The sequence below is a fragment of the Dreissena polymorpha genome, chromosome 4 (genome assembly GCF_020536995.1).
Source record: "Dreissena polymorpha isolate Duluth1 chromosome 4, UMN_Dpol_1.0, whole genome shotgun sequence".
Classification (NCBI taxonomy): Eukaryota; Metazoa; Mollusca; class Bivalvia; order Myida; family Dreissenidae; genus Dreissena; species Dreissena polymorpha.
In genome coordinates this window covers 63,426,858-63,453,444 of record NC_068358.1, presented here as the reverse complement: position 1 = coordinate 63,453,444, position 26,587 = coordinate 63,426,858, and the positions used below count along the sequence as shown (strand labels likewise).

Here is a 26,587-nt window from a genome sequence, read left to right as displayed (position 1 = left end):
TGCTCCTGTGCCATTATTACTTAAATTTAACTACATGTGTAGTGTTTTGTTGTGTAATGATAGCCGTACACATTATATATGGCGATCGTTAATATAAATAATTGTAAGCAAAATATGCATATGTATCTAAATATACATATATATCAATACTACCGGGGACATTAAAATACTAAAACTAATATATGACGTATTTATTGACGCATACATTGGTTACTAAATCATTTAAAAGATAATTATATATATACGTTTGCATCACAATCGGCAAACTGCGGGGTTGGCTAGCAGCTTTCTTTAATATGTCCATAAACCGGTTAATTTGTTAGCAATACGTATTATTCCCTTTCAAGGCATCTACATTAACCATGAAATTTAACTATAACCATGCAATAAGATGAAATGAAAATAATGCAGATTGATAAATATATCAGAATCATACCGACAACTCTGTTGTATAGCAAACAACAAACTTATTCTTTGCATGGCCCTCCTATCTTGCGTAGAAGGCTTGTTTGTAATGCCCCAAAAATTCGATCGTTTACCTTTCTCAAACTTCGATATTCGTTTCCGGAACATATGCCTATAAGAACCGTTTACAGTTACTGGCTTAAGCATGCTTTCTATGAACTTACAAACCTCTAAGCCCAGAAAACATGAGAACTGGCCGCATTGATATGGCTGTTTACGCTTTTTACAAAAAATGGACCCCCCCCCCCAAACAAAAAATAATAATAATAATAAAAATAGTATACAGTTTATCCGATCTGAGCTTTTCCAGACTGTAAAATGACAACTTTCTGAAGGAGTTATAATTAGCTAAATTTTACAAGACCTGTCTACCTTTTTTCTCTTTATGAGTTGATTGATTTTTCAGTCTAATGGCGCACGGATTATTTTAAGTCGTATAAATAAACCTTTCTTCTTTTTTTTTATTCCGTACTGTCAGCCCTGTGTATTTTACTGTATTACCACGCACCACGTCAATCATGAACTTTGTTATTCTTTGCACTGCTCGGATTTATATTAAACATTATTACCACGCAATCATTGAGCACATCCTCAAACAAATATATGCTTGTCATCGAAAACAAATTAACAATACATGCAATCATCGTGTCTGTTGGGCTCGTATGCAAAACAAGACAGTAATTTTTTAAAAGCGTTAAGGTTGAACTTTCTTTTACAAAAGTTAGCTCTTATAAGTATTTTATCAGATATGGTTGGTCATTGTCCCTACAAACCAACGCAAGTGTAAGTTCATTTGACATATTTAAGGCAAAAATAACTTTATAAATATCTTTCCAACGATCAGAAGTCCATTTCTCTTCTTGATGCAACTGATCATCAACAATCTGGGGCAGTTGCCTTTTATAAACATTCCTATATTATATTATTTTCGTGTATAATTTTGAATATTAATTTCATAAGCATTACTATAATAAAATTCACATAAACCGCATTCAATTCAAATAATCATCGTCCAAAAGTTCCACATGATGGTTTGCAAGTGGGCGCAAAAACTTGTATAAAAATTACTTTGCTTTGAATAAATTTCTTTATTTCAATATCAGCGTTTCATCAGTTATACTCTTTTTGTTGCTAATGCCGGTGTTTACAAACGCAAATTAGTTTTCGAGAGATTATATTGCGTGATTTAACTTTTATCATGTCGGCTATACAAAAAAAGGTGTTTGATAGTTCTGATTTCATAAGGTTATCGGTATTTCCGGTTTTTCGTTGACATATTGTTTTCGTTTGCTCTTAATGTTGAAGTGATACCTTGTTATCGATATTTATTTTTATTTAAAAACTGAAACATTTATCAAATACCTTTTATTCGTTCAATTACATTTAGAATGTTATTTCTAATAGTATTGTTACAAATAGATACCGATGAATTTTACATCCAGTTCGTTTCTTTCCTTTGAGCCATGGTACTGTCTTAACGTTACTTTGTCCTTATTTCTATTGTTAAAATGTGAAATGCAGACATAGCACGACCATAAAACCAACATGATTTAAAAGTACGCTCTCATCGATAAAAAATAAGTAGAGTAAATTATTCAATTGTTCCATTTTAATTAACAAAAACTTGAATACAAGTCTAGCTAGTATGGCATGCAAAACTATCAAGTCTCACAATGCAACGTGTCTTTCTGCATTGGTTAATATTATGTTATGTAAATAATGAGTTAGGCCGTATATTTTCCAATATGGTATTAAGATAACAAACGTAAGTGTCTAGTGCATATAGATTGTTGACCGTCGAAATGTCTTGCAATTTATTATGACATTAAGGTGCTCAAGAAGGTTGCGTCTCTAAGGGTTTACCAGACAGACAGACAAACAATTTATTCAGACTTATACACATGTACGTCGTCTGCAGACTAAAGTATACACATTATTTTCTTTCACGTAACTAGGTATAACAAAATAACCAAATTAAACAACATAAAATACACATTTACGAATACAAATACCATAAAATTATCAAGGCGGTAATGATATTTATTTAACAGTATTATTTAGAAACGCATATCTTATAACAAGAGCTTTTTTATATATTTAAATACATTATAAATAACTGATTTTCCACATGAAACTAATACATTTTGGAATTTATATACAGATGGGTTAATATGAAATATGGGGCAAAAATATTTTTTCTTAATCAGCATATACATATTTACCAATTTGTGCGTTAGATATTTACACAGACGATAAATCATCACAAAATTTGAATTTATATTTTCAATTCCGTGCTTTAAAATTCTATTTGGATCAAAGTGTCTGCCAGAAGAACGTTCGTTTGATCTCTTACTTAAACAGGTAGAACACAGATCCGAACATAAAAGACGACATTTCAATTTGTATGTAAGAATGTACTCATCCGCTTACATATGGAAGGTGAGAACAAAACTAAAAACATTTCCATTTCATCAATAACATAATACTTTAAACATTTTCTTCATTAAGATGTTCTGCTTCATCTAATATGAATAGCAATACCCAGAATTCGCATGGTGTCTAAATTTGTAAAAATAACGATAATTCATTCCATAAAGATATTTATGGAAAAGGTAAGACGTCTGTATGGAATTGATAAAAACATTTTATGTTGACTGTTATGCAGAAATAACTAGTTAGAAAAGTGTGTTAATGTTTATCGGAACATTTATTAAAACATAAATATTTGTAGTTACCACATTTCAATAACAAATTCATACACATGCATTAATATGAGTAGTTAATTAGATTCACACAGAAGTTCACTTTCATATGAACATATGTTCACATCCTTTGCGTACTATGATTTCGATTTTGTCGAATATTCATCAATATATTACCATAATATTGATACTCTACTGGTAAAAGTTTGTGTCATACTCTTTAGGTGAAGGCACACTTGAGGGAAGACAGAATCCCCACAACAGTAAATCATATTATATGACATGGGGGATAATCAATTGACCTGTAATATATGGTAAGCATGTTAATAGTTTAGAATGAAACACATTGTGCGCGTTGATTATACATTGACTAGACATCTTTTGCAACAACTTTTATGTTATTTTCAACCTTTACTTTATGAAAAATTGTTTTACAGGACTGTTGTAAATAGAGGTATCTTAATGCATTAAATGAGGAAAGTACATCAGCTTTCTGCAAGTATTCGTGTAAATAATATATATTAAAATAACAAAGTCACCACCACAACGTTTGTACGACAAGCATTTCATAATCTGTGCAGATTAATTAAAATCAAATAGGTTCGCAAGCTCATTTGATTTCGAGTCAAACGTCTTAACCACTCGGCCATCACAACTGTTTTCCAAAGATGTGTTTACATTAATGAACACTGTTTTAGTGACCGAATTAAGATAAGATATAATCTTAATTTTGCTTGTTTTCTCTATCAACTGATATACATCTTGTATTTGTGTTTATTTTAGTTCTACTTGGATTGCGGATGTCGGATATCTTTAAAAATATGATTTCGATTTTGATTTGGTTGTCAAATATCGATTAAGAAGTTTACCACAACTTTGATATTTTTCGAGGAGTAAATGCAAAAACAAGCACCTAATTTTTTCAAAACATTAATAAACAATACATATATCTTTAGGTTTAGTGTAATTAAAACAATTAGATTCCCTACATGCAAGATTTGAACCTGCGCGGGCACATGCCAATTTGATTCAAGTCAAACGCCTTAATCAGTCGGAATTTACATCTGTCGTACTCAGATGTAAACTTTTTCAAGAATGATTAACTTCAGAACTAATATCAATTTTATATAATTTTAATATTGGTCATTTACTCGATCAAAACGTGTAAGTGCAATTATTTTAGTTTTACTTGGCTGCGGGGTATTGAATTTCTTAACAAAAGGTCATTTTTATTGTCAAATACCAATCAAACGATGTACCATAATCTTGGTATTCTTCGAGGAGTAAACACAAAAAGAAGCATCATCTCTTTTCTCATCTTTGCCTGTGGTCTCATTTGGGTCGCAAACCAGCTTCATCCAGGCGTCTCGGTTGTGGGCGAGTATCTCCAGCTGCTCCATGTTTGGTCCATCCGCTTAGCATCTGCATCCAGGTCCCGGTGCCATGTGTTTCTAGGCCGCCCTCTCTTTTTCCTTGCGGGTTCCACGTGAGATTGCATTGTCGTATTGGATACAGGCTTGTGAAGGGTGTGGCCTATCCACCACCAACGTCTCTGAAAGATGTCTTTTTCAGCTGGCTGCTGCATTGTTCTTCTCCATAATTCTTCGTTGGAGATCTTGTCTGGCCAACGGATCTTGAGGATCTTCCTGACGCAGGTGTTGATGAAGATCTGTATTTTCTGTATAGGGGTGACAGTGATTCTCCAGGTCTCTGCTCCATAGAGGAGTAGTGGCTTCACGATGGTATTGAAGAGCTTAATCTTGGTAATGACGCCAATTTCGATGAATCCCCAGATGCCCTGCAGCTGATGGAAGGCTGCTCGTGCTTTACCGATGCGGGTTCTGACATCTGCATCGTCTGGATGTCCAGAATTTTGCCGAGATAGGTGAAGCTGTCCACCTCCTCCAGAGCCTCGCCTTGGACTGTGATGGGTGTGTTGTTGTATGCGTTGGTCCTGGACGCCTTGTTTTTCCCTCTGTTGATGGTGAGGCTCAGTCTAGCTGAGTTGTCGGCAACAATGTTTGTCTTTTCGTGCATCTGTTGTTGGGTGTGGGAGAGAAGAGCCAGATCATCGGCAAAGTCGAGGTCCTCCAACTGTCTCCAGAGGTTCAACTGAATTCAATTTTACTTCTGCTCCGTCGATGTCTTTATAACCCAGTCTTTGGCCGCCAGCAAGAACAAGAAAGGTGAGAGTAAGCAGCATTGCCTCACTCCAGTTCAAACTTCAAAGGCATCCGTGAGCTGTCTGTCATGAACGATTCTGCAGGTCATTCCTTTATAAGACTTCCTGATCATGTTGGTGATCTTTCCTGGCACTCTATCGTGTCTCAAAAGTCTCCAGATGGACTCCCGGTCAACGCTGTCGAACGCCTTTTCATAGTCAATCAAGTTGACATACAACGGCGAATTTCAATCCAGGTACTGATCCAGAATGATGCGCAGGGTTGCAATCTGATCCGTGCACGATCTCTCCTTTCGAAAGCCTGCTTGTTGGTCACGGAAATGCGGGTCTACTGCGTTTTCATTCGGTTCAGCAGGATGCGATTAAACACCTATCCTGGGATTGACAACAGTGTGATTCATCGGTAGTTGGAGCAGGAACTGAGGTCGCCTTTCTTGGGAAGCTTGACGAGTTACCCCTCTTTCCACTCTGAATTTTTTCGTCCTCCCATATCTTGCTGAAGAGCGGGTGTAGTAGCTCCAAACTGATCTCCACGTCAGCTTTAAGCGCTTCTGCAGGTATGCTGTCAGGTCCTGCAGATTTGCCGTTCTTCAATCGCTTGATAGCGCTGCTGATCTCTTTCTTTTTGGGAGTGCAGCACTTGATGGACAGATCGCTTATAGCTGGCGGAATCCCCGGTGCGTTCGCAGGAGCCGGCCTGTTGAGTAGCTCTTGGAAGTGCTCAATCCACCTCTTCCTCTTCCCTTCGTCTTCTGTTATGACTCCTCCAATTTTGTCTCTTACTGGCCGCTCTGGCTTGGCAAACTTTTCTGCTAATCTCTTGGTGATGGAGTGCAGATCTTTAGTTCTGTTCTGATAGGCTGCCTCTTCAGCCTCTGTTGCAAGCGTCTCTAGGTAGTTCCGCTTGACTGCTCTAATACTTTGCTTGACGCTGCTATTTGCTTCGGTGTACTCTTCTTGTGCTTCCATTTTCTGCGGCTCGTGTTCTGCTGTTGTTGACGCTTGCCTTTGTTTTTTGTCTGTTTGCAACTTTCTGAAGCGTCTTTGCTGATATCCACTCCTTGTGTGTGTTATACTTGGAGCCCAGTACTTCTTGGCATGTTGATGTCGCTGCTTCTTTCACGTTCTGCAACTTCTGCTCTATCGTCTCTTCTTCAAGCAGCTCCTTTAGAACCTGGAACTTATTGGAGAGAGTGAGCTTGAACTCTTCCTGCTTCCATGTGTCTTTCAGTGTAGCAGTGATGGCGTTGGCCTGGCCCCAATGTCCAATTCTTCTTCAGCTTCAGATTCAATTGGGCGACAAAGAGATGACGGTACGAGGCCAATTCTGCTCCACGCTTGAGACGGACATCCTGAAGAGAGCGACGAAACTTCCTTGCGACAGGTGGTCAATCTGGTCCTCTGATGACAGGTCTGGTGACACCCAAGTTGCCTTGTGTATCCTTCTGTGATGGAAAACACTTCCTTCGATGTCCATGTTACTTGTGGCGCACAGGCCGGCGAATCTCTCCTCGTTGTCGCCTAACCCTTGCTTCCCCATTATCTCCTCATATCCTCGGTTGTCACTGCCGATCTTGGCGAAGAAGTCGCCCATTAGAATGATGAGGTTTCTCTTTGGTATGTATTGTATAATAGTTGACAGTCTATTGTAAAAGTTGTCCTTATCATCCTCTTTACTGTCGTTCGTCGGGGCGTTGCACTGGATTATGTCCACGTTGATCCTCTACTTCTTAGTAAGGAAAGAGGCCGTTATGATCCGCGGTCCGTCTGCCTCCCACCTGACGAGCGCTCTCTGAGCCGACTTGGAAAGCATCAGGGCTACTTCCTATGTGTGTGCTGCATTCTCCTGCTCATGCCCCGAGTACCACAGTAGGTCACCTGAAGTCAGTTGCTTCTGACCAGAGCAAGCCCATATTGATTCGCTGATCCCTAGGATGGTGAGATGGAACTTCCACATCTTTGCGGCCATTTGTGCTGTCTTCCCGATCTCGTACATGGTTCGGACATTCCATGTACCGATGGTGGTTGTGGTCCTGGTGGAGATGATGGCCTTTGGCCGGATGGCTTCCAGTTGACACTGACTTTCACCGTCCGGCGTCATACGTCCTCCAGCTGGAGGGCCACCTTCTCCCAGGTCCGTGATGTATGTTGTTATTTTGTTTGGCGTTTCTGTAGCAATAAGGTTTCAACAGGGTAGGGTAGCTAGCCCTACGCCAAACCCTCCTCCTTTTTCAGCACGGGCTTGGGATTGTCCTTGGCGGAGTTGGTGGTCGAGTCGATTTGAAAAAAAAACGAGAAAATTGCTTGATTCAAGTCACTACATAATCGTTACTATATGCATCGATAACTCTACTATGATTGGAAAACTGACCATTCGTTTGCTTACATCAAAGTCGATTTAATCATTAATGTTCAAACCATAGTGTTGCCTATTTGTGCACACATTTATTACATAATATATTTTGCCAAACTCGTTCTGACCTTCCCCTTTTCTTACGAAGGCCAATATCAAAATGTAAGAATACAAATCAAAACATGGAAATATGCAGTTATAAGTTAAAGTAAGAATAGTTTTAGTTTATCACGAAGCAACGTGTGCAGATAACGTTATACATCAATTAGTCAAAATGCTTTTCTATTTGTTAATTTTAAGTTTTACTTTACGGAACATTACTTTACGATATATGTTTCTTAAGGTATTAAATGAACATGGTGATTCGCAACTTGCAAGATTTCGTGTTAATTATATTTATTTTATGCTTTTCGGTAGTTTATAGAGAAATATCAGTGAATTAAAACTGATAATTTCACTGTTTCAAACAATTAAAATTATCAGTGAAAATTATCGATAATTTTCACTGTTTATGTTAAATGACGTCATTTTTTACGAAATGACGTCATTTTCCCAGCGAAATTCTTTAGTTAAACTCTTTAACAATGTATATAAACTGTAAAAAAAAATAAAATAAAAAGAAAATTTGTTGGGTTCGGTAGATTATCGATTTTAATTCACTCGTTATCATATAAAATATATTTTTTCACTCGTGGCTGCGCCACTCGTGAAATTATTATTTTCTATGATCACTCGTGAATTAAAATCGATAATCCACCGAATCCAACAAATATCCTCTATATATAAACATAGCAAAGTCACTACATAGTTTACAATTCTAGCATTTCAATTAATAAATGCAGTATAATCAAAACGATCCTCTGTTAGCTGATTCGAAGCTGCGCGGGCATAGCCCATTTGATTTCGAGTCAAACGCCTTAACCAATCGGCCATCACAGCCTCGTTAAAAATGTGCACATTTATTTAATGTTTTCCGGTGGTTTATAGAGAAATATCAGTGAATTAAAACTGATAAATTCACTGTTTCAAACAGTGAAAATTATCAGTGAAAATTATCGATAATTTTCACTGTTTACTGTTAAATGACGTCATTTTTTGACGAAATGACGTCATTATTTCAGCGAAATTCGTTAGTTAAACCCTTAAACAATGTATATAAACTGTGAAAGAAAAAGTATAAAATAAAAAGAAAATTTGTTGTATTCGGTGGAATATCGATTTTAATTCACTCGTGATCATAGAAAAAATATAGTTTCACTCGTGGCTGCGCCACTCGTGAAAATATAATTTTCTATGATCACTCGTGAATAAAAATCGATAATCAACCGCATCCAACAAATATCCTCTATGTATTTTACAGAACTACAGAACTAAGATCAGTCTTATTTAATCATAAGACTGCTCGTTTTCGTGTATGTTGTACGTGGCTGACGGATGTTGTATACATTAAAAAGATCTTTGACACTCAAGGCCTTTTGTTTAATATTGAAGATGTTTTCACATACTTTTTTAAATCTCATATTCTTAAATTTTATTTCACCATCATACTTTATATTGAAATTGTTTTGCTTTGTCCATGTACGTGCTTGATAACGTTCTTCATTGTCGTTTGTGTTTATTACATAAACAACTCATTACTTGGTTCATTGGTAGTACAACAGTATTGCGCACGAATATTTACATCTTTATAAATTTATTCGGGCGTGTATGACAGCCCCCATTTCTTAAACAACAGAACTCGACGAGACCTGATTGCACGATATTGAGTTATATATTCCATTATCAGAATGAGAAGGTTAAGTTTCGCTGAAATATTATCAAAGAGCTTTCTAAAGCAAAGCTCGTGTGTATCAAATATGTCTATGATGTCATTTAATTCATGAAAAGAAGCAGTGATTACCTTAAAGCTTTGAGGGTGAATACGTTCGGACGTCACCACCTTTTTATTGTAGGACGCATTTTTTGTTCGTCTGCAAGCGGATTAATTTGAATTCAGTGTATTTGCCATTGTATCAATCAATTAAGAAAGAACTGTCAAAGTGCTGTCAAAGACGGAGTTGTTACACAGAAAATGCATCAATATTTCTATTTAATTAAGGAGTTCAAAGGCATGCATATAATGACTTGTTGCAGAAGGTCAAATAAAGACATGTGGGTTTTGTGCATTTAACAACGAATTTCTAATGGCATTGTTTGATTTATAATTTATTTATCTATGGCGTAAAAAGAACAACATTTTATCTTTGAAAAACACAATATTGTCCACATATCCATTTTATCTTTACTATTGTGACATTACAAGCGTTCTTTCTGTTTTACATTATCGATATACAATATGTTTTGTGTGGGGCACCTTTTCCAAAACGTTACACAGTTTATCAGGACAATTCTTGTTTAAATAAAGATATTGCTTGTCAAAATTTTACAATTTTACTTACAACTTACGTTAAAAATGTGCAATAAAATTATATACCATATTTTAAGCTATGGTTCAGAGATACGCGGAGTATCTGTGTACTTTGCAAACTAAGTCAAGCATCTTTACCAGTTATACACACTGTAAATGCATTTATATATTGGTTTTATAAAATTGACATACCAAAAGTAAAATATATCAGAATAGTTTTTGCTATCGTGTACACAGATTTTGAAGTAAAAACTAATAATAAATCATGTGTATATTGTTAAATGCGTACTTAAATAGTGTGGCTTTAATGATGCGCGGTTAAACCAAGGAATTGGATGTGTTGATATATTTCTGATGTTTTTTAGGATAGACTTACATATGTGTTTTGTACGGAATTTCAAATTCAGTGAGTCAATTACATCAAAAACATATGCATTGATATCAAATTTAAAATCCCGACATATTTAATGTGTTTCAAGGACTTGTGCTGATTGCGTGGTTGTTTATTAAAAAAATCAACAATATATTTTTTCGTTCACAGTGATCCTTGCATTTAAAAAATCTCCGCTATCCGTTTTATTATATTGCATTGTTGTGGGATTTTTTATGAGACTCGCTTACCCACATCATCAATCTTAATGTTTCAGTGCACTTGTTTGCAATTCAATTTGATATCAAACTCCTAATGGTTCTGATAAGATTATCTTTAATCTTTCATTAGCACAAATGATTCAATGTTGACGTAACCATATCGTTTAAACTCTTAAAATCTTCTGAATATTGGATGTTAATCCAGTCAACCGATTTTGTACCAGTCCATGAAGTTTTTAATAAGAAACATTCATAATCGTTCCCAAATATTAAAAGTATTTTATTTGGAATTTGTTATGACTTTTCTCAAAAAAAAGGCTTAAACTCCGAAATTAAACACATCTATCACTGACGGAACCTCCAGGACTTATTTGCATCCAGGTCGATGTGCAATTTCGCACTGTATTATCTACACAGTCGGGCAAACGAACACTATGAGAATAATCAATGTACTGACAGTACTGGTGTGACGATGCTTTTGAAGAGGATGGATATAAAAGCATCACGTTAAGTTTATCTTCATCACCACAATTGTCTATGTGGGTAGGAAAATTTTGGGAACGAAAATCAATTGGATATGAACATTTTGGGTACAAAAAAAAATTCCCCCCAAAAAATTGGGTACGAAAAAAAATGTGGGTAGGAAAAGAAATTTGGGTACGAACATAATTTGGGTACGAAAGAAAATTGGGTAGGAAAAAAATGGGTATGACCAATTTTGGGTATGAAAAGTAGTACCTGTGGGGAACTTGACCCATTCAGCGAAACTGGGAGGCGGGTTAAATTCTCGATCAAATCTAAAAATGACTACGTTTGGGGTTTTCCCAGCGTAACAGTGTTTGAAGTGCCACCTGGCAGTTTCGTGTCTGGTTCCTGTCCCGAAACTCTCGATAAATTTGAAAGATGACGGGAACCAAGCTGCCTTTACCTTTATCAATGATAATCAACGAGGTATGCTTATTGAAAAAAATTAGCTAACTCAATCGGACTTGCTCGGTCTTTTACATAGGTCGCCTTTGTAAAGAATTTGTGCATGGTATGATGACTAAGACGAGCTGCTGCGCTGAAGCAGCATCGTCAAAAACATCAACAAATGGACGCAAAGGCCTCGAAACCCAGCCGCTACTCAGAACATATGGAAAAATAAAACATAAGTATGTATTGTATACTAGCCTTCCGGATAACCTAAGGGCGTTTATTGCGCGGATCAGAACTGAACCATTGCCACTACGCATTGAAACCAGGAGATTCCGACACCTGAAGGCTACCACTTCTTTCTTGAATGTTGATGTCATGCAAACCTAAGGCTTATTTTTATAATTCGATCATAACGATAATACCAGACCTGATTCGTATGAATTTGTATGGAATTTAGTGACAAACTTAAATGCCTAATGACGGATAAACGATTATACATGTATATGCTTGATTTATAAAGGATTGCTACTTAAACGAGAAAGTATTCTATGTGTTACTTTATAACATTAGTATGTTGAGTATACAAAAGTATACAAAACATATCAAATGAGTGATTATTTTACCATACAATATTTAACAGACATAAGACAGCTTCAATTGTCCATGTCTGATTATTGACTCGTAAGCCATTAGCATGACTGGTAAAACTGCAAACATTGATATAAAATATTTCAAGATTCAATATACAAAACATTTCGTCATTTTAGTTTTCAAAAATGAAATGTATATAATAAAAAGTATATGTATGTACTTTGTGCACTTATATAAATATGAAACTATTATACCATTGTTCATCTTAAATTATATTTCATCAATGTATGCGCAGTCTCACATTGTATCTGACTTTCAGAATTAACGAGAGCGCCGATGGCGTTAAAAGCATAGGTGCAAGATACAGGGAAGAATGGCGTCACGTGGTATAATGTAGTTCGATATCGCCATCCGCGAATTTCTCAAATCAATAATTTCAAACAATTACCGACTATTTAAATAGATAATCTTTCCATTTACATCAGTGTTTGAAACGCTTATAAAAAATAATTACCCAAGCCTTTCAAAATTTAAGCACGGACAGATCTGTATCGAACTATTCTTTTCACAAATGAAAATAGACGCTACCCTATTCGTCTGCGTCAAGAATTTGTCGTAAAACTTGTGGTAAGCGTTAGATGCAGACGTGCACAACAGATTGAGTTCTGAATACAGATTTCTGAATGCAGATTTTTATAGAAACTCCTCACAGCAGTTACTTCCCTTGCTTCGCCCAGTCAGTAACTTCTAGTATAAGGGTGGCCACTGCGTAGGAGATTGAGATTTATAGTGCAGATAGAATTGTATTACGAACGAAATTTGTTTTAGGTTATAAGAAGATTTTTTGACATAAAACGGTCTTAGAAAAATTCACTAAAAACGGTGTCAGCAATATTCTTGGAAGAAAACGTTAGAAAAACGTTTCCAAAAAAAATTTGTAAGAATGACCATATACTAAATTAAATAGATATTTCGTCTGATTTTTGATCAGGTAAGGCTTCATAAAGGGCAACCGATCGATGTGGATTTTCGAAATGTGGTATATACCATAAGCATAGGTGCGTAAACGCACCTATGCTAATTAACCAACTAACAATATAAACTGAGATCCATCGAGGGTTTAGTTTGCTCTATTTTAACGTATCGCCTACGTTGTATTAATCAACCACATTTTAATGTTAAATAGCATAGGCTTATTAATTATATCAGTATTAAATCAACAATACATTGAAAGGAATGCCTAATCGCACAACCCGTAATTTATACATCAGTTTATTCTCCAAAGAACCAAACGGTTACAATATGTCAAACATTACAGGTTATCCAAAATTATTTTACCTATAAACTTTGTCAATTAACGGTCAATATTATTCGCGTCTATCAATGTATGACATTGTTTATGTAAGTGATATTTTATTAAGCGTTTTATTTGGTAAAGGTATTTAGGAACAAACGTCTTGAAATCAAAATTATAAAAGAGCTGTCATTTTTGTTACACAATAAATGGTATGCTGAGTGTTTTAATGTCAATATGAAACTTTTTCATGACATCGTCATGCATGCTGTCTTGAAATCTCATTAGATTCTACTATCGTGATGCATAAATGTATTATGTGATATGTTTATATTGACGCATGCGTTTTATTACCTTTTAGTTAAAACAATTTAACACTCTGTCCTGATTATTATACATTAAAGGGGCCTTTTCACAGATTTTGGCATTTTTTAACTTATTCATTAAATGCTTTATATCGATAAATGTAAACATTGGATCGTAAAAGCTCCAGTAAAAAATCAAGAATAAAATTTAAAAAAGGAAAAGAACATTGCCCGGACCAGGTTTCGAACCAGTGACCCCTGGAGTCCTGCCAGAGTCCTGAAGTAAAAACGCTTTAGCCTACTGAGCTATTCCGCCGAGTACATATATTTGAAGTATTTTATACCTTATATAAGCAATCTTCGTAGTTTCACAAAATTTAACGACAAAAACAGAACTCTCCAAATTATTCAATCGTTTCGCGTTGCAACGCTTTATAATTTTTAGGTTTTAAAATCGTCAAAAGATGCATATAATGGCTATATTAGACCATGGTAAATGTTCAGTATTACTGTTTCCTCACAAATATCATAACTAAAACGAAAATTTGCACCCGCAAAGAGTATCAAAATTCACACACATTCAAACAAACCATTCTATTTTTTATTTAAAAAGGTATTTTATTGCTGGCCTTTTTTAATAAATGTTTTATGCAATTTTCATCTGACACATTTATAAATCATTTAACATATTTTTGAATGATGTTTATTGTAGCATCTGATACACATCGGTCCCCATTCCAATGATTGCCTATGCTTGTCCAATGGCCTTTAGAATTGTTTTTGATTTACGAACGGATAACATATTTAATTGACGTGTTTATGAATTACTTAGCTCCAGTTTACTATTAAAGCCACACACCTTGAAATAAAATACATGTTAATCAATATATATTGATGCAATTTGAAAGTGTGCAAAATTGTCATTAAATCTATAGCCTAGATAGCAAGTATTTTATTATTTTTATAAATTTTAAAACCGAAAGTAAGATTTCTATACGTATACGTCCATTTCGACAAACGCGATTATTTTTAAGTTTTAAAGCGCAAAAAAGACAGATTTCTACCTTGTAGCCACCAGGTTTATTGTAATTGAGATAGATATATTTAAACATATAGCCTAGTTAACAAGTTATTTATTATTTTTCAAACGGTACCGCTTTTAAACCCGAAAGTTGGATTTCTAGACGTATTCGTCCATTTTTGGACAAACGCGATAATTTTTAAGTTTTAAAGCGCAAAAGAGACGGATTCTACCTTGTTTCTACCTTGTAACCACCAGATATATTCTAATTGGCATAGATAAAATATATTTCTTATTTATACTTAAATTTGCTATGCCATGTATTTCAATTCAAGATGTGTGGCATTAACAGTGTAATCAGGCAATCGTTGGCGCTAAAACAATCTTATTTGTAAAATAACTGCTACTCATCTCCAGAAACTGCATAGGATGTTTTTTCTGTTGTTGTTTATTTTGACTTGTATTGTTTGAATCTGAACACTGTACTAGTATTCACAAACCAAACAGGATAAGTTAGGGTTACACAATCAAATTAAAAAATATATAAATATTTTTTTTAATACAGCTTCTCGTAATGGACCTATACCGGCAATATTGTTTGCACTATTTTAGTATGTGTGTTAAATTCTAATCTTAACTCTTTTTTGATAATTGTGTATATTTTGCTTTCTTATTTAATCTCACGTTATCAATGCCCAATGTCAGTGGACGTTATAATGTAGTGTTCATTAAATGCCTTATGCCAATATATCGATGCTAAATATAAGTTTTACAACCATTGCAGTCATTTACTGTTTGATGGTGTTATAAATTCTATCAATCTGAGATGCAATTGGTGATCTGGGGCTTGTACTAAAGGATACTTATTTCTTTAATCTGGTAAAAAATAAGGAGTTTAGTTGATAAGCTTGTTCGCTTCTTTTCATCATGCCGCAGAAGGATTATGTTTCTCTTTTACATCTTTAACCATTTATATATTATGTTGCCATTAAATTGAATAATATTCTCTTTTATTATGGCCCTATTCCACTACGAAAACAAGCCCACGATTCGCTACGATTTCTCACATTTATTGAATCGGGAAGACTCGTGACAGTCTGCGATACAGTTACGACAGTGGTACGATTGAGTTACGACGAATCGTGGGGTTCGGTTGAAGTCTTGCGAATAGGGTCGCGACTTCACTGCGATGTGTAAGAATCTACTGCGACTGTACTACGAACGATGCAGATTGGACACGACTAAGCTAGGACCTCACCGAACGCACCCATGAATTCGGCGCCAATATCTACTGATGTTGATTTAAACACGGCACGCGACTTGTTTTCTATAGACAAAGAAGGAAATAAAGTGTGGGTTATTCTGCAATAAATTATGTGCGGAGCTTAATGTTTCGAAAATAGTTCCGAATAAATAAAGAAAATATTGCAGTTAAATGCACGTGCTTAAATCCCACTCTTTAAGAAATGTAAAAAATGTAGCACGTATATAAATGTAATGAAACAACAAATTGTATATTTGGTGATAAGTGGTATGATCACGCCTGCTAAGAATTTGTTTGTTAAGAAATGTAATTAAGAAAACATTTATAGCATGTCAGCTTTTCAGAAGAATTAACACATGGGACGTCATTTAGTTTCTATGAGTGTTGTTCTCAATGAAAGTGACGTAATTTGCAAAATTTTTATGAATGAAAACGACGTCAAATGTTTGTACAATTCAATGACGTCACTAAATAGTGAACTTTGAACTAAGAAGGGCGGAGTATTGAAAAATATAGTTCACGTCCAAAAGCTTGAAGCAAATCAATCAGAATCGTGTAAGAATAGAAATCATATTTTTCTATGATGGCTTGTTGTCGAATAACCCACAATAAGGAGTATAGATTTGAGTTATCAAAGCACTCGTGCTCCGCATTCGTGATTTAATTCCTACGCATCTATACTCCTTACTGGGGGTTATTCGACATCAAAACATGATGGAAAAATATTATTTCTTTATCATTCTTTACAAAATCGTAACTGTTTCGTAACTAAATCGCGAGAATCTTAGCGGGCTCGCAACCCAATCGGGGTGAACTCTTGAGAGTCTTGACAAAGTCGTAAATGATTCGTAGACAGATCACGTGATCACCGATTCCCCGATTGAGTCACGAATTACCTAAGATTCCATTACGACGCTCAAGAACGCACTACGACACTGTTACGAGTCAACTGCGATTAAATTCAGTCTTGGAGGTCTTGGTCAAATTTAAAACACGTTTAAAAACTGGCCGCGATTTTTTGGGAGCTCACGACTCGCCCGCGACTAGCTACGAATGAGTAAGGATCCGTCGCCGATTGAGTCACGAATGTCCCCGACCTCAAAATATTGGAAATCGGGACAAATCGTGGAGAATCGGGTTGTAGTGGAATACCCCTATTACTTATTTAGATGAATAATAATTTTATGAGGTTGATTTTTTGTTTGCACATGTTTGTCCGTAATTCATTAAAGGGGCCGTCCAACAGATTTAAGCATGTCTTAAAGCTTGTCATTAACTGCTTTAAATGCTTTATTTGATAAATTTAAACATTTAAATTAAAAATCTCCAGTAAAAATATAATACAATTTTAAAAAAAGAAGAAAAAACGTTAACATCCACAGGGCTCGAACCACTGACCCCTAGAGTAATGGAAGCTTGGAGTAAAATGTCTCCCGACTTTACCACTCGACCATCCAAGCTAACGTCAAATGCGGAGGTATTTTTAGCTATATAAGCAATCGTCGTAGTTTCCCAAAATATCGATTCGCGTCGAACGACGCTTTAATCTGTTGGACAGTCCCTTTAAGGACAACTTGTGAGGTTCGACGCGTCATTCATCCGCATTAAACGCTCAATGCTTTGCATCGAACATTCCCATAAGGTGACCCCAGCTTAAATAATTTTACGTTTTTTTTCGCGTTATATCGGCCTTTTTTTGTGAAAGAAATTGGGACTGTTCCTAAAACGACAGACACGATTGGTTTAATTAAAATTCTCACCAGATACTGTGTCCCAAGATTAATTACTCGTATATGTTTAAACAATCTGGGTAAGGAAGAGACGGACTCATTGCGGACCTAGTTCGATTTCAAAATCTCGTACCGAAATATTAGTGCTCAGGTAAAACAATTTGAAAATTTAAATACAAGGCATTCATACTTAGATCAACAATGTCGGTCATTGTTTTTGCATACATTTCAATGTTTTGAGTGTCGTATCAACAGGTTGGGAGAAAGTCTCGGATTCCTTATAGGCTAGAGCAGTTGGGTGTTCCAATCCCTTTGGATTCTATTGGCGGTGTTAAAATAAACGACTTGGAAGAAGCACTCCGATATTTTTTAATTTCTAGAATCCCCATAAATAACTAAATATATACTTTCGAATGGGATCAATAATGAAAATGAGCCGACTCTTCATATTCTAAATAAAGTTGTTTACAAATTCATATCTGTTTATGTTTTGCGGTATACCGGTATAGGAGCGTGCTGGTGAATGGGCTTTTGTGTCAAATTAACAGCAGCATCAACACTTTTTATGACGGACGAACAATACCCACCCAGCCCATGCCTTAATTTAAGTCAAAAACTTTTGAGAACTATCGTAGCTATTTTTTTGTTTCATTATTGAATGTCCTTTGATATGTTTTTGTTGCAAAAATAAAATAAAAATAACACATGACACACACAATTAAAACATTGTCCATTTTCTTATCACAAATCCTTGTTTTGCATCATCATAATCTATTATAAATAAGCATTTTTTAGTTTGTACACTTTACAATCCTCAAATACTGTCATGTAATTTTGGATATTTGTGATTTCACATCGTCATTGTACAGTGTAAACACAGTCAATATATAATAAAACATTGAGTTTACAAAGTAATACCGAATGCATTTCCAAATATTTAAGTATTGAAAATATTTATGTAAATTAATTGATCCCTAACAACAACAAAATTCGCATACTTGCTAATTTTTTAAATGCAATAACATATATCTAACATTTTACAAAATCGAAGTATTTTTTTTATTTTCATGTTAATTCATGAATTCCTCACAACAACAAAATTGGTATATTGGATACGCATGAAAAAATATCCAAAATGTTTCCAAAATGACAGTAAATTTAAACAATTATACATCTCCCATACTTTCTAAATTTACAAACAAATATCACAGATTGAAAACTTTTCAAAATACAAAGCTGGTAAATTCTTCGAGTAAAAACACCTCTATATTTTGTATATTTACGATCATTTGAAACTGCATTCAAATATATTCATTAAAAATTAAAAGGATCAATAATAAAATCACACAGGTGACCTTGTCCAAGAATTGGTAAATGAACGAGGAATTACAAAGCTTATAATTTTTTTCCTTTACGAAAATAAATTTATGCATTTCTATAAGCAACACACTGTGTATATCCGTATTTTCACCTGTAAATAAATAATTCGAACAATTTCTTTTCACTATAATTTTAAAGCAACATGAATAACAATTTTTGTGTATTCCATTTGAAAAAAATGAAAATAAAAATTTTAAAAATATATATATCTGTGTATAAAGGAATTGATTAAAATTAAAATTAATTGATAAGGATAATCATTAAATAAAGCGCTTTATGTTATAATATCAATTATGTATCAAAGAAAAATGAAATGCATCAAAGCATTGACAGTCATTCAAACAAGTGAACTCACAGCATTATTTTGTCAGGCTTACATATGCCAAATGTCATCGCCTGATTCAGTAAAAACATTAGTAACTTTAAACAAATTGTTGTATTGACTCCATATTATGTACATGTACAGAATAGCGTCATCAACCAGAAAGATCATTGACGATATACTAGAGAAGACACGTGTGTCGGACGTTCTTGTGTGGTCATTAACGACTTTACTAGCCGCCAAAAATATCATCGTCCGTGCATGCATAAGTAGAAAGCATCACCAATTAAAACTGACAAATAACACAAGGTTTGAATCAGACAATAACAAAATGTCCTAGATAATTTGATTATAAGCAACATAAACGAAAATACGATAGAATATTATTAATCGTGTTCAGACTAGTGCATTTTTAACTCGTTAATATAGACTGAGTCTTTTAGTTAACATATAGACTGAGTCTTTAAAAGGTTCTTAAATGAGGCAATGATGCTTACTATTTTGTTTCAATATTATGAAGACTCGTTCCCCAATACATGCTACAATCTGAGTGCATGGACCAATAACTGTGTGTTGGTGAAAGTTATTCAAAAGAAATATCAGTATTAATCGGCAGTTTTGAAAATTCATAGACGTTGGTTTTCAATTTAATGTTTATTTCAATTTAAAAATATTGATATTTAAGTCAGACTGATATTTATGAATTGATTAACCCTTTTATACTCTTCATGAATATTTCTATGATGCATACATGTATATGCGGCACGGCACCTATTGTTATATATATGTGTGGAGTAAACCAGGATTAAACTCTGAATTCTTCCATTTCATAATATGAATACAGTTTGACCGCAAAAAGTTACGGGCCGGGTGGCTTTTGTTCTTCTTAAACCGATGGTTTACACACCTAAACTTTATAATCATGCATCTTCATTGTTAGTTATCGTAAAATTCTCTCAACTCGAAGACGCAATATGTTGTATACAATACCCAGTATAAATATTTAAATGCGCTCGTAAGAGGGACATTCGACCCCATTTATGTACTCTTGGTAACTGAACGTAACGTGTTTTGTGTATGTTTTACAATTTTGTGTGAAAACTTCATTCCCGTAAAACCCTACATTAAACAAACATACAATATGTTTAATAATAATTTTGTATTCAATGCTATAAATCCTTAAAAACTGCTAAAAAAGGAATTATTCCTAGATCAAGACTACAGAATGGTCTTCTTCTTCATTTACTAGACAATCTTTAGTAACAACGAATTCGATGTAACCACATTTGTATTGTCTCAGACAATGAAGTATGCATAACTCTTCATATTAACATTTTAAAAATTAGACACTTACATAAATAATTAAAACATCAGTTATTGAAAATATATCCATGTTATTTTGTTGTTTACATGTCCAAAGAATGTTTTGTCAGCAACCGGTGTTGAAAAAAAAGCTAACTAAGCGAGACACATTTTCAGAGAATGTATCGCTATATAAAGATAAGCCCTTTAATCAGGTTTTCTTGTTTTCCAATGTCTGTGAGAATTTTACAAGATTCTTGTTGTGCACTCATCAATCATTCCGTGGCATAGGACTTTATTACGATTTAAAGTATATTTGTTTACGAAACAATCAATGCACCATGATGAATATTCGACTTCGCATAATAATCGCCTCACATAAATGATAAAATTTATATAAGCTATATAATATAATCCAAAAGTAGATTAACAATTTTCACATGTATTATGTCATTTAATATACAAAACAAATAACATGTGACCAATTGGAGAAAAATTTAAAAAGGAAATTTCATGTTTTACGTTATGACTAAAGAAGTCCATTCACTATGGTATATTACAAATCTCCACATACTAAATGCTTTCTATTAACTTAATCATAATAGTTTCTTCTGTATCATTATAATAATTGCTTATTTTAACTGCACAGTGAACTCATATAAAGATAAGCGAATGGCATAATTTTGCTCGAATTCAATTTTGCACGTTGGTATTTAATGCCAAGGTCCGGCCGTCTCTAAAGTGCGTATTGTTTTTGTCACCGAAGATTGGTACTAAAATGGGGTTTAAATTACTATTGCCAGTATTATCGAGCTATAACTAAGGTAACGCGGACAATATTCGCAAGTTTACAAATAAATATATTCTAATATAAATTCTTCATCAGTTTTAAGTGTGTATTTGATCAAAGTAATTAATCTAGATCAGTAAGGAACGTATTATTGTTATGTCTTTAATGCAAGTTTTAAGAACCTGAACCCTACTACCATGTTGTTCAATATTGCAGATTTATCCTGGAAGAAAAACTACTTCAGCAGAAAATTGAAAACATTCTCACGTCAAGGCAGTAAATAGAGTTAGCAGAATTCGTGTGTGCTTGTCTCGTTCAATTACTACAAATAATCTTAAATATTATTGCGCTGTGACCGTTCATATATGCATGTTGCTGTTTCACTTCTAATTAACAATGTTTTATGCAAACCTTCAACATCGAAACACATATTGGTTTAAGCAAGGTGAAGGTAAATTATGTGTCTTTTATATTACCGACCCGACGAAAACGTAAAAAACGTTGTGAATAACTGTATTCATACTTAATAAACAATAACTTTACACTTTGATTTACTCGTGTTGCCCCAGGGTATTTTCTTTCAATAAAGGAAAAGTACTTAACTTCATTAACGTCATGCTTTTATTCTTTTAGTGCGACCATAGTTTACAACACATGATACTATAATTCACTGACTGTAAAAGCGAGTAAATACAATGATTTCAGTGTCAACTTTTTATTATCACAAGCATTAACCAAAAAATGAATGATCGAGAAATGTTTAAAAAAAACTATGTTAATATTCGTTGAATTGTGCAATCATTCAAATGGTATTTTCTACTTTAATGGCATGTGTAACGAGCACTTATATGCCAATACGTTTTCTCCTTTTCTTTGTAGAACCAAAATTGTTAAGAAAAACTACAGAGACACGTGGTGATTTCCCAACAGGGTACATCAATTGTCTTGATTCCGGAAATTTCTATTGTACAGCTGCAATGATTTGCAATTGAATAAAAAAAATCCTGCTACTACTGCTTCTGAACTCTTAGTCTAGTTTTGTAGTTACCCTTTTGTTTAAAAAATGATATTGAGATCGTATATGCTCGCTTATAGAGAGGTCATTATGTTGTTACATGAATGTCGTATGTACATTTTACTTAACGAAGCAATCCTTGTAAAGTGGGAATACACGGTCATTTTAAACTATTAAATATAAAACGTTGATGAATTACAAACTATGTCACCAAAGAAAGATTATAGTTTTTTACAATTAACATATGCTGTTTTGAACTGTTTAAAACTGTAAAAGAGACGAGTACACCTGTGTGACGTCTCCAATATTTTGTACATTTTTTATACGACATATAGCGACGGTAAGCACGGGCATATATAATAATTGGATGTGAAAGCGCTTACATTAAAAAATGCCATAGAGTGTTGGCTTAATAGACGTAAGCTGGATTTAGTGCTTGTTACAACCATTTGTTAGAAATGTCAGCGTGAACTAGAATAAGATATAAAACTAAAAATAGTTAGGCTAGCCAGATTACTTTTTAATTCCGCCATTAGAGGATAAAACGAATGTGCCTGTCTTTTTATTCTTTGTGTCTGGAAGCATCCAAATTTACCCTGATAATAATTTCTTCTAAATTGCGACTTGTCATAAATGAATTATTATTTGATTGATGCAATGCGTCATTCACTTAAATGTCATCGTTTGGAAGTGCAACGTCTACGCTAATTTTGTCTGTTTGCGCCAAATGTCAATGACTTCGCCTATTCGAAAGTGTTTGCATAGGCAGCTCTCCTTTGTGATCAGCCAGATCAATATTTTGAACGTTGAAAAAAAAATCTAACGAGGTGTGTGCGCTCAATTATAAGTTTATATAAATACTTAATTCTTGTATCTGTTGTGATGTGCCAAGTGTTAAGGCATAATCGGTATTAACGTGTATATGCGTTGATTAATTACGAATAAAATTATGCATTTTAAAGACTCATGTTCATAATACATTCTTAACTGAAAGCTTAATTTCCAGTGGACCAACTTTGTACTTATACCGGGGCATTACATGTTTCGAGTATTACGTGATAGAGTTATAGTACTTGTATAGATTTGATGTATTAGCTCAAAACCAAAACAAATTGTGTAACTCAAAGTTTCAATTAAGATTTATATCAAGTAAGACTAGTTAGATTTGCAGGCTATTAATATGCACGAAATCGTTTGAATGCTTCATGTTAACCGGACACCGCAAATCGTTTGAAGTCATAATTAACACCGTTGCAAGTCAAATTTGTATTTTTTTTTTGTTTAAGGTCTTTTTAAATAATAATATCAAATGTTATCCATACTTTATAAGCAGACCACAATGTATGACTCTCCTCTAGGTCTATCCATACTTTATAAGCAGACCACAAGGTATGACTCTCCTCTAGGTCTATCCATACTTTATAAGCAAACCACAAGGTATGACTCTCCTCTAGGTCTATCCATAGTTTATAAGCAGACCACAAGGTATGACTCTCCTCTAGGTCTATTCATATTTTATAAGCAGACCACAAGGCATGACTCTCCGCTAGGTCTATCCATACTTTATAAGCAGACCACAAGGTATGACTCTCCTCTAGGTCTATTCATACTTTATAAGCAGACCACAAGGTATGACTCTCCGCTAGGTCTATCAATCATAATATGATAAATAGATGTTGTAAAGATGTCACCTCCGATTACATTACTTACTACTTTAATACAATTATGGATGTAAAGTTTATCATATCTGCAATTACAAACAGCTATGTTGAACAATGTATTCTACTTTACGCGGAAGACATTGTAATTTTAATCGAAAGCGAGCAAAATCTCCAAAAGATGCAGGATAAAGCCAATGAATGGTGCTACAGATGGCGCATGAAAATAAATCTTTCAAAAACGAGCGTTATGCATTTTCGAAAACAAAGTCAGCAACAAACAACGTAACATCGGAGAGCACGTTATAAACTGAACGAACAGATAGAAATACCTCGGGTGCATTTTATCCGATACGCTTAACTTCTCGGTCACCAATAACACACTTGTGGAATCGGCAGGCAGGAGATTTTAATTGAAGCTAAAACAATAAATGGACTTACGTTTACCGTAACGGTATACACCAAAACAAAAGCAGTGTTATTCCTCAGATGGATTATAATTCAGAGATTTGGGTATACGTAACACACTCAAATTGTTACACTATACAACATAGGGCGATTCGAGCCTTCCTTGATGTTCATAAACACGCGTCAAATATTGTAATTAAAGGCGGTGTGGGATGGCAGACTACAACCTCTATAAACTATATTGGGATGGTCCGCCTGAGGAACAGCCATGTTGAGAAGTCAGACAATAGTTTAACAAATAAGGTATTTAATTTGGATAAGGGTTAGAGTTAGGGGTTATGGTTATGGTTAGAGTTAGGGACTGTATACTCGATAACAGGCTACACTTATCAATGTCTAATTTAAGTGATTCGTAAGCCATATGCAGGGCTGGGTATTACTGTTTGATTTTAAATTGTATATAGTAACGTTTACATGTATGTCCTATGAGTCACTTAAACCAAATATGAAACTGCACGCAATATTTGTCACACTTTAAAATAAAACTTTTTTCTAATGTTCGAATTATAGAGGCACGTTATATACACTTCTCAACAGCTTTGCAAATTTCCTGTGAATATTTTACATGGTCAAATTATTTTTTTTCTGCAATAATAACAACATTTTACATTACACAGGATCTGTTGAAATTCTCATAAAAAACATTCAGATTCACCCCATTACAGTTCTATGAATATTTCATTTTAAGGACATAAATAATATTACAATTATTAAAAAAGTATCCATAGCTATCAGACCGACCGTCATTTGGAAAGTCGATTCCTCGATCTATCGATTTTTAAAATCTATAAGATATTGTTAAAATTAACAATTATTATGATTATAGATAATATACTCACTATTCTGTTTTGCCACTTCCGATGATGATGATTATGATGCTGTTAAAGATGATAATCGAATATTCCAAAAACTGTTAACTAAATCTAATTGTACAAATACTTGTATATTTATTTAACCACTATTCATACATTCATATCTGCGTATAATTACTTATAATTACTTTTTGGAAATGATTCGGCTTTGTTCATTATGTTATCGGCGACGAAATCGTTCCAGTGCATGGGTGGCATGTGTTGCTTTTGTTGAACAATCAAATTGTATTTCAAGAACGGTTGACGAAGAAAAATGTAGAACAACCACAAGTAGCAATACACTACTTTTCTACGTACCAACTTTTAATTTTAAGTCTTTCAACTAGAAATGGCGCGGCAGAGGCCGACGCGTATCCCCACGCCGCATGTTTGACCCAGGGGCGCCCCAGGGTTGGTAATGGGGCCATGCATATTTGAGATTAACCGTATTGTCATAAGAGAAGTTCAGTATCAATTAGAAGTAAATCGGTGTAGAAATGAAGAAATTATAGTAAAAGGCAATTTTGGGTGGGCGTGGCCTATGTGGGCGGGGCGCCCCAGGGTTGGTAATGGGGTCATGCATAGTTGTGATTGACTGTATTGTCATAAGAGAGATTCAGAATCAATTTGACGTGAATCGGTGTAGAAATGAAGAAATTATAGTAAAAGGCAATTTTGGACGGGCGTTGCCTATGTGGGCGGGGCGCCCCAGGGTTGATAATGGGGCCATGCATAGTTGAGATTAACCGTATTGTCATAAGAGAGGTTCAGTATCAATTTGAAGTGAATCGGTGTAGAAATGAAGAAATTATAGTAAAAGGTAATTTTGGGTGGGCGGGGCTTATGTGGGCGGGGCGCCCCAGGGTTGATAATGGGGCTATGCATAGCTGAGATTGACCGTATTGTCATAAAAGAGTTTCAGTATAAATTTGAAGTGAATCGGTGTAGAAATGAAGAAATTATAGTAAAAGGCAATTT

General features: G+C 34.5%; 1 protein-coding gene across 1 annotated transcript; it reads right to left on the bottom strand.

Annotated features, from left to right (window-relative positions):
• Positions 1 to 4,521: 4,521 nt before the first annotated feature.
• Positions 4,522 to 6,943, bottom strand: LOC127878474 (uncharacterized). Its single transcript, XM_052425000.1, has 6 exons — positions 6,686 to 6,943; positions 6,302 to 6,601; positions 5,720 to 6,144; positions 5,391 to 5,526; positions 5,091 to 5,261; positions 4,522 to 4,719 (listed from the first exon to the last, which is right to left on the bottom strand). Exons 1-6 carry the CDS (start codon positions 6,941 to 6,943, stop codon positions 4,522 to 4,524), a joined length of 1,488 nt encoding a protein of 495 aa, XP_052280960.1.
• Positions 6,944 to 26,587: the final 19,644 nt, after the last annotated feature.

Bases quoted from the DNA above. Each gene is read 5' to 3' on its own strand.
- LOC127878474 (XM_052425000.1), bottom strand. From the start codon at position 6,943: ATGGGCGACTTCTTCGCCAAGATCGGCAGTGACAACCGAGGATATGAG. The intron at 6,145-6,301 runs GTACACCGAAGC...AAGTTTGCCAAG, and splicing joins AAAATGGAAGCACAAGAAGA to CCAGAGCGGCCAGTAAGAGA. The intron at 5,262-5,390 runs GTTTGAACTGGA...CTCTGGAGACAG, and splicing joins AGCTCACGGATGCCTTTGAA to TTGGAGGACCTCGACTTTGC.